Source organism: Apostichopus japonicus, chromosome 21, assembly GCF_037975245.1.
Source record: "Apostichopus japonicus isolate 1M-3 chromosome 21, ASM3797524v1, whole genome shotgun sequence".
NCBI classification, from domain to species: Eukaryota; Metazoa; Echinodermata; class Holothuroidea; order Aspidochirotida; family Stichopodidae; genus Apostichopus; species Apostichopus japonicus.
Window position 1 is genome coordinate 3,064,112 of NC_092581.1, and position 9,881 is coordinate 3,073,992.

Here is a 9,881-nt window from a genome sequence, read left to right on the forward strand (position 1 = left end):
CAGCTATACACACATCATAAAGACCGGCCGTATATAGTTTATCGATGCGGCCTTTTGTCCACTAACTGAAGCACGCACAGGCCCATACGTTAAATGTCAGTGCGCTTCTGACCAATAATATATGTATCTGTGAAATATTGAGCGCACAACCCGACGAAAAAAATAAATGGCTACAATTGTGTGTATAGTATATATTCCCTTTCCAAGGCACTCGTGAAACACATTTCACCTTTACATTGCCCTGATCAATAAGGTTACAATCGCGATGAAAACTGGGACTGGGGTTGAGAGTGGATCCATTAAGTCGTTTGAAGTTTCGTGCCCACGCTCTCTTCGGTGACTTTTTTTAAACAAAAGAATACCTGACGACATAGATAACGCAAACTATCTGGTGTTGTTTTAAGCGCCTTCATCGTTACAAATTGGGGAAGAAATTAAAAACTCAAATTTTCTTTTCTCATATATACACAAGATCACTAGCCACATTTAAATCTGTACAATGTGTTAACGATCTACCACGAAAAATAAAATTGATTTTTTTTCTCTGTAAGAAGCTTAGGGTCATTTAAGATATTATAAAAGGGGGGGGGTGGGTTTGGGTACTTTGCAGTCAGTTTATCCGACTTACACACCTGCATAGAAGTACACACACACACACACACACACACACATATATATACATACATATATATATATATATATATAAATGTGTGTGTGTATGTGTGTGTGTAGGCCTATATATATAGGCCTATATATATATATATATAATATATATATATATATATAATATATATATATATATAATATATATATATATATATATATATATATATATATATATATAAATGTGTGTGTGTATCGCTTTAAGGCAAGACGATTGCGTTTGAAGAGATTTCCCTTAAGAGGATTACACGTGACATTCATATGACTAAATCAGAGGGTTGTTTTGATTTACCAAGGCTGTCTACTTCCTTTATCCAATAAAATATTTACGGTGCTCTTCCTGTACATTTTATTTCGAGGACTTTTTATAACGAAATGTGTAAACAAATTCTTAATACGCACATGACTATGGTTCTATGTTTGCATCAATGCATAAGGTTAGTATATTTAAAGCAACATGAATTTAATATTGAATGAACTATGTTTTCTTTTCTTCGGTATGCAAAATTTATGGGTCATAATTCTCTCTTAAAATAGGTCCTTTTTCATATAATGGAAAAAATGAAATGTTGGTCTTACTTACTGATATAAATATTTAACTTAAACAGGACATGCGCAGAAGGTTGAGCAGCTCTCCACTTTTTTCTTTCCAGTTTTTGATGAAATTTATCAGTGAATTACCTAATCTTATATAGTTTTGACGCTAGTAGGCTGGGATGGGAGGTGAGATTTGGTGGGTTGTAAATACGTTGGGAAGCGGACACAGATAACGGCTCGGCATCATAAAGAAGAAACAAATTTCTAGTCTCGCTATTTTCGCATCTACATAGTAGTTTACATAGAGAAAGCGTTAACTTGAAAATGCAAAATATGAATCTGTTTTTATTTAATAAAATCGAAACGGATTCAACACATCCGGGTGACATTTTGTAGTCAATCCCATATTTTTCGCTACACATCTATCTGCATGTCTGTCTGTCGGTAGGCCTCAATTTATGCCTTACTGTGATAATAAGGTAGAAATTCTTTGTAGTATACCGTAATCAATTTGTATATAAACACATGTAGACGATCTTCCATCCTACCGTACTATGATAGCTACAGGTATAGCCTACACTCACTATCGGATGTCAATGACCTATGCCAGGCTCTCTTGTTACCATGGAGGACTGAATTGCAATTCGGCTTGTATTCAATTGAAACTTCAGAGAGGCAACGTATGTCGTTTGTCTTTATTCACCGAACATCTCTCTTGCAAAACGATATCCCCCATGGGATGGAAATATGGTTTTATTTTAACGTCTTGTGACAGCAAAAATGGCATAAAATTGCCCTGTAGTAAACAACTCACACATCAACTTGCTTCAAACCGTGATAAAATTGTATTTCATTACTGGTTTATTTCCAAGTGGGCATAACGAGAACTCTATGTAAGGCTTTTAATGCACTTAGAATAATTAATGGTAATTGGGAACCGCCTTGATAAGAAAAGACAAAAATAGTTACACACTTCTAACGGTATACAGATCTGTAAATGTAAATGTATACATGCTAACTCAGAACATATAACGGGCCTGCATATAAGGGGTGGGGGGGGGGGGTCAGAGCAAGGCAGAGACAATTATATGTCAGCGAGACCACTTTTTCCACCCTTAATATATCCCCTATTTATTTCTAGACCCTTTCAAATACTTTTCCGAGCCCATTTATTGACCTCTCCCCATCTTCAGGTCTGGGGGGGGGGGGGTGTGAGAAAATTTCGAACAGACTAAGGCTGTCTTATTGTGCTTCTGTTGTCCCGCCAATAATTTAGACCCAGCAGCTCTGTAATTCAAAGCAATAATATGCGATGTTATAGGTTCTATTAAGAACCTGCCATGGCCGATATCCTATGCCTACTTGATACTAGAGTGGGGATAGGCTTCACTTTCACATCCCGTGTTAATGGTTCTAATTATTCAATTTCACCGCCTTAATTCACGGTGGCCTTACAAAAACTGCACGGAGGCCTGTTTGCGATTGAAACATGAATCCTTGATATTTCTTTTCTTCAATATTAAATGTTTAAGAAATAAAATAAAGCTATATAAATTTGGATCCTATTTTCCAAAATGCCCCCCCCCCCTCATCCGTCCTTCTTTCCCCTCCCATCAGATTGTGTTTGTGTTTTGTTTTGGCGTTCTTTCTGATTTTATGGACACTGAGGGGAAATTGCTGTATGGATTTGCTGTAACGGGTGGTATTGTATTATCTAGTTACAAATCTAGAAACGTGTTTGGAAACTGTACTGTTTTACCAGAGACGATGACTTGTCCTTACTTTGTTATTCATTAAATGATCAACAAACATTCCACTTCATTGTGATTCACATTTTCGCCAGCGGTATCACCCTTGGCCTGTATAGTCATACTGAGAATACAAATAGGAAGGTTGTAACACGAAAGTCTGGGGTTCTTTTCCTTCCTTTGTGGCTTATGAATCAAAGAAATAGGACGAAACGGAACCGGTCTTGAAGTGGAACTTTCTGGTGTGGTGGTCATTAACAATTATATACACTAACGATATATATATATATATATATATATATATATATATATATATTTATATATATATATATATATATGTACATATAGGCTACATTTATAGGCTATATATATATATATATATATATATATATATATATATATATATATATATATAGCCTGTAAACTATTATAAATCCACTTTACAGCATACAACTAGTGGTCATCGGATTAACCCTTTACAACTTTACTTCTGAATTACATTGAATCCGAGTATATAGTTGCTACTCTTTTATCACACGCCTGCCTGCAGTCTTTCTATAAACTGTTAAATCTGAACCCATTATATAACTCTCTGTTCTTCATGCTAGGTAAGATTTAAGACAAAATCCCTAACGGTTTATCTACTGACCTCCCTGTAAAGAACTGACAGTTTACTAAGGTACGATCACTCGCCGATTTCACACTACCCTGATTTATAATGCACCAGGATTACCAACCCAGCATATAATTTGTAAAGGTTTTTTTTTTAAACTTACCGCGTTGACCGATCGTAATAGTACTTTGGTGCGATAAAGTCCTGAATGGCGTTACAGAGATCATTGCATCTCTGTGTAGCTGGTTTTAACTTTAACTTCCATTCTGGATACTGGTACGCAAAGCCAAAACTGTCCATCATTTTGGAAGGCACCTTTGAAAATTAATCCTGCCTGATTCAAAAGAATTTCCGCAAAAAAAAAAAAAAAAAGCTTTCAATATATCCAACAGAAATTTAAAAAGGAAAAAAAACAAAGTTGAAAATATCTCTCATGAACCTCTTTTCACCAATTGCTTTCCATTGGTGCAAGTTCCAAGTTACAACCAAAACGAACGATAACAACTAATAAATTTCTTTCCCGCGGAAAAGGTCAGCTATACATTTTATTTATGCCGCATCTAATGGTGATTAACTTCCAGATGAACTCGTGTCAGAGCTTATAGGTACTCAAAAGCTTCTTAAGATTAAAAACAGAGAGAACTCCTTCTTTGTCGTTTGCACTAATTACACTAATTAGTCACTCTGTACGGGACTCCCTGCGAACCATGTTTGTAGTTCCATTTGGCTTCATCTTAGTCCGTCGTAAGAAAATACGTACAGATATTGACGAACATAATCACACAATCAGAGTCCCTGCAGAGAGCACACATTCATCTCAAGATGTGCGGCTGCATTGATAAACTGTTCCATGGAATATCCTAGTATAGTTTCCTACAGCGTTTAGTCCATGTGCGTGGAATTCTTATCGTAGTAACAAACGTTATTTCTTCTTCTTCTCTGCTAGCTCCACGCAGTGCGAAATAATGAAAGGTGAAAAGAAAACCGACTCTTCTGTTTGTCCCTCTCTCCACCTCTCTCTCTCTCTCTCGATCTCTATAACGACGTTCGCCCACTCAATTATTCTTCTACTCCTGACAATTTTGGCATGAGTCAAAAGGAATTAAGAGGGAGCCTCGAAGCCAAAACGCATCCAACTGCCAATTCACTAAAGGATTTACAATTGATTTTTTTTCTTCTTCCTTCCCCCGTTTTCTTTTTTTTTTCTCTCATCAAGACATAAAAACTGTTGTTGTGTATAGACCTGTATATACGGGTTTACAACGTGTTAGATGTAAGTGTATAACGTCTTTGTGTCAGTATAGCGAACCATTCAATTTAGATAGTAATATCGTCGTTGTCAAGTATATACCTCCTCATTCGTCGCTTGCTGTATATTATTGACGTACGCGATTCTTTAAGGACTTCAACGAGAAATTTTTGTTGTCAAATCAATATCAACGTGCACTGAGATGGTGTCTGTTCACGTTTGTTGGCCTTCCCGTCAGAATTAATTTTAGACAAAGAATTTTAGTCCTAAACTTTAGGTTTTAACAAGAACTCAAAACACGGCTCTAAATGGTTGAGTGGTTGAATTCAATACGGCTCCAGTAGTTTTCGACTAACGGGCTATTTATACAGGTCAAGGCAAGAAGTAAACAACCGAAATACACTGTGACATTTTTTTAAACCTAATTTGTTATAGAGCATATCTATAATTTGTAGTCTTGTATAGTCTTGTTTATATATTGAAATTGCAATATATACATATATATTTATGTGTGTGTGGGTGTGTGTGTGTGTTATATCAGCTATATGCAATATGTAACTATATACAGCTTCCAATTTTCTTTTCCGGACTCGCAGTTTACAGGCAATCAATATTCTGTGTAGGCCTACACCTATATATTGTTAGGTTATAGCGTTTTGAAAGTCAAATTCATTCACTTACGACTTCGGCCAATAACAACAAAGGAGATATCTAGCATTTTCTCAATGAATGCGAAAAACAGACCGCGGAGATCGTCATTCATTGATAAGGAGAAGAAAACTATGCGTGAATTGGGTTACACAGTTCGCGTTCCCATAGCAACAGCGTTTCCGTGGTAATTGCCGTAAGCGTCATTCCAATGATCAACCGAAGTTGCGCCGTGTAGGCCTATCATGAATTTATACACAACGCCGTAGTATAAACACGAATAGCCTGGCAGCGAGAAAAGTCCTTTCGGACAGGGAAAATAAAGCTATATAATCCAATTAAATCCGGAATTTAATCTAATATTAAGATGAAAAATTTGGGGTCTTCTGTAAAAGTATAAAACCAGGGAGTTGTTATGGAAACAACTCTCTGATGAAACGGACGAACTATATCGTTTGTATCGTTGTAGGGGGTCTTATGTAGATAACGAACGAGAACAAATAATAAATTCAGTTACTTTGTCATATATATATATATATATATATATATATATATATATATATATTACGGCTATGTATCAGCACTATTTTAAAATAACATGCCCCCCCCCCTCCCCCGCTCCAGCGCTATCTCTCAGACACACACACTTAAAATTTCCCACACATTGACAGATGTGACAATTAAATACGTATAACTGCGACCCTGAACGTCTTTTGTCATAAAAGGCGCAGAAAATCGCTGGCCACATTTTATCCTTACGGGATGAGTACTCCGCATTTGGAGTAGGTCACTAGGTTAAAAACTTGATAATTTGGTCTGTTTTAATACATAACTAGGCTGTTCAAACACATATGGGTTTTGAATTTTTAGTTTCAAACTACAAACTAAAAACCGATTAGGCCTTGTTTACATCCGTTTGGCTTGTACCCGTATACTTGTCTGTTTGTACATTTCCAATACCGTCTGTCACGTGTAATGAATTTGTTAAGTCCATACAGTTAATATTATGTGAAAGCCACAATTGTTCAACCAGGGAGCTGCTATAGTTAGACTAGTAGCAGCTCCCTGGTTCAACACTGCACTTTTTAACAGACGTTAAAGCCAAGAGAGATCTACGGTAGTGTAGAAGAGACATCCCATTTGATAACAACACCTATACTCCAATGAAAGGGATATTCCGGTGGACATATTCTAACATCTGTCCTGAAGAGAAATGTATTCCACACTGATACTTTTCTCTCAATACCCCATCTCAAATATCTTGTTCCTAATTTTGAAGTTCTATTGATTATGGAATGTTATCATTCCCTAAAAAGTAATAGCTGCATGCTGCCACTTACTCACTCCGATTGGATAAGCCCTTCCTTACTCCGGGAAGGAACTCAGATGTCAATATGAACTGCACTTTTACGAGATTTTAGTACCTTCCATTGCCAATAGTGGAAATGGTTTGAATCACACACATGCACACACACACACAAATCATCAGTATTTGTTAACACAAACTTACGTTAATAGAACTAGTTATAGCCATAAGTCAAGTCTCAATATGCCTCAGTATGCAACATTTGACGCCTAATTATTCTACTATATTGTTTTCTTGGGATGGTGGAGAACCCCTAGACCCCTACATGTGAATCGGGCTACATACCCTCCCACCAAATAATCTCCTCCATTCGCATCCCACCCATTCAAATAGTTTTAGGTCCTACCCAAATCAGTAGGGGATTTTAGAAAATACCCCCCCCCCCATCACCTCACATGGGAGTCGGCTTGAATGGACAGGGCCAAATTCCCCTTCATAAAATCCTGGATCCGGCGCTGGCTATAAGCCTATTATATAAATTTGTAGGCTACAGAAGTACCTAATCAACTGAACCAAGATCGACGAGTAAAAGATCGGTAATTCTGTGTTATCTTTATAATGCGAAAAATTGTGTAAATATGTTTGCATGCACTACATATAACATTTATGTAATCATTTGCAGAGTCGGGTTGCGAATGGTTCAATCTGGGGGCGGTGTGTAAGTAAAAAGTGCAGCTTTGTTGGAAAGCATTCAAACACTGTCAATTTGTGGTATGGATCACTGATCTGTACAGATCAGTGGTATGGATGGTCCACTTTGTTGGGCAGATTTGAGTTGAATATGTAGTTTGCCCTTAAATCAAAGTCACGCGTCACGCAGTTCTTTGAAGTTTGTCCCTTCCCCCACCAACTCCCCCACAGGTTAACCCTCTTCTGTCGCAAGTGGCTCATATGACCACCACTACACATTCCCATCCGACCAGTTGGGGACGTTATGGGGGCCTTTAGTAGCACTGGAACGCACGCTATTGGGCCTCTATTAGCCCTGGTACTCATGCTATGGGAGCCTCAATTAGCACTGGTACTCATGTTATGGGGCCTCTATTAGCACTGTTACTCATGTTATGGGGGCTCTATTAGCACTGGTACTCATGTACGGGGCATCTATTAGCAATGGTACTCATGCTATGGGGGATTCTGGTACTCATGCTATGGGACCTATGTTAGCACTGGAACTCATGCTATGGGAGCCTCTCTTAGCACTGGTACTCATGTTATTGGGGCTTCTATTAGCACTGGTACTGCCGGGTGCTATGGGGGCACCAGTACTCATGCTACGGGGGCCTTTATTCGCACTGGTGCTCACGTTATGGGGGCCTCTATTAGCACTGGAACTCATGCTATTGGGGCCTCTATTAGCCCTGGTACTCATGTTATGGTGGCATCTTTTAGCACTGGTACTCATGATATGGGGGCACCGGTAATCATTTAATGTGGGCCTCTATGAGCACTAGTACTCATGCAATGGGGGCTTCTAGTAGCAACTGGTTTTCATGTTATGAGGACTCTATTAGCACTGGAACTCATGCTATTGGGGCCTCTATTAGCACTGGTACTCATGCTATGGGGCCTCTATTAGCACTGTTACTCATGTTATGGGGCCTCTATTAGCACTGTTACTCATGTTATGGGGCCTCTATTAGCACTGGTGCTCATATATATTATTGGGCATCTATTAGCACTGGTATGCATGTTATGGGGGCCATTAGCACTGTTACTCATGCTATTGGGGCCTCTATTAGCACTGTTACTCTTGTTATGGGGGCCTCTACTAGCACTGGTACCCGCATTATGGGGGACTCTATTTGCACTGGAGCTCATATTATGGGGCATCTATTAGCACTGGTATGCATGTTATGGGGGCCATTAGCACTGGTACTCATGCTATTGGGCCTCTATTAGCACTGTTATACTCGTGTAATGGGGGACTCTACTAGCACTAGTACTCATGGTATGGGAGCCTCTATGAGCACTGGTATTTATGTCACGGGGGCCTCTATTAGTACTGGTACTCATGTTACGGTGGCCTCTATTACCACTATTATTCATGTTATGGGTGCCTCTATTAGCACTGGTATCAGATGCTGCTGTACTTTTGCTACAAGTCCACTATCAGGTCACTTTGTGTTGTTGCATGTATCTATTTTGATGGTAAATTTCACATTACAAAGACAACCAGCTTAAATTAGTCAAGGATTGATTTGTTTTGGCTGTGTGAGATATTACAGCTACTCCAGCATTCTCCTGAAGTGTAGGCCTATGTCAAGTGTGTCTGGAGTACAGGTTACAGTCATATGTCAAACTTTGTACCCTGTAATAGTCATCAGCTTCAGAAATAATCATTTAAAAGTCTGTGGAGTTCTTTATTTTTGTATCAATATTAAACCAAAATCTCTTAGATAATTACCAAGGGGGTTCTCACAGGAAGCTTGTCTAATATATTTTAATGTTTTTCGTTAAAATTACATCATAAGCACCTAGTACGCATTACACTGGTTTGTATGTAGGTGATATCAATGTTGACACTACTGTTAACCTTCCACCTTATAAGTCATTATTTACATTAAGGTGAGCAATGAGTATCAGGACCATGTTTTTAACCTTGTGGAAGGTTCCCCTTGACTCGTCCACATTTAAGAATCGGTGGTGGATCGACGTTGAACGAAAGAACCTTACGCAAGATCCAAACAGTCACAATCAATTAGCAAGTTATAGTACTATATGGTGCACCTCCATCACCCCCTTCCCGCCACCCCACCTTCCTCTTTTAGTCAGTGTTAATGTGGCAGTGACTACATGGGCATCTAAGAGGATATCTCAGGTATCTCGATCAACCTTACAGGGTCAATACCACAAATGGACATCACTATTGAAGAGGCCTGGTCCTGAGTATCCGAGCGTTCACACTACTAAATTGACCACCCTTACATTATCCGATCCCCTTTTGTTCTCAGGTGTGAACAAAGACTGTAGTGCTTAACCATGGCAAGCTAACATTGCTTGCACTCAGACCCCTTCTATGCCCTACCCATTGCCCCCACTCACTGCCCCACCCAC

General features: G+C 38.7%; 1 protein-coding gene across 1 annotated transcript in view; it reads right to left on the reverse strand.

Moving 5' to 3' along the window:
- The window catches only part of LOC139962722 (transmembrane protein 181-like), a 43,454-nt gene extending 39,552 nt beyond the window's left edge, over positions 1–3,902 (reverse strand). Inside the window, exon 1 of the mRNA XM_071962962.1 lies at positions 3,725–3,902. Within this exon, the coding sequence (XP_071819063.1) occupies positions 3,725–3,864 (140 nt within the window). The 5' untranslated portion in view covers positions 3,865–3,902. The remainder of the gene's footprint in view (positions 1–3,724) is intronic.
- Positions 3,903–9,881: the final 5,979 nt, after the last annotated feature.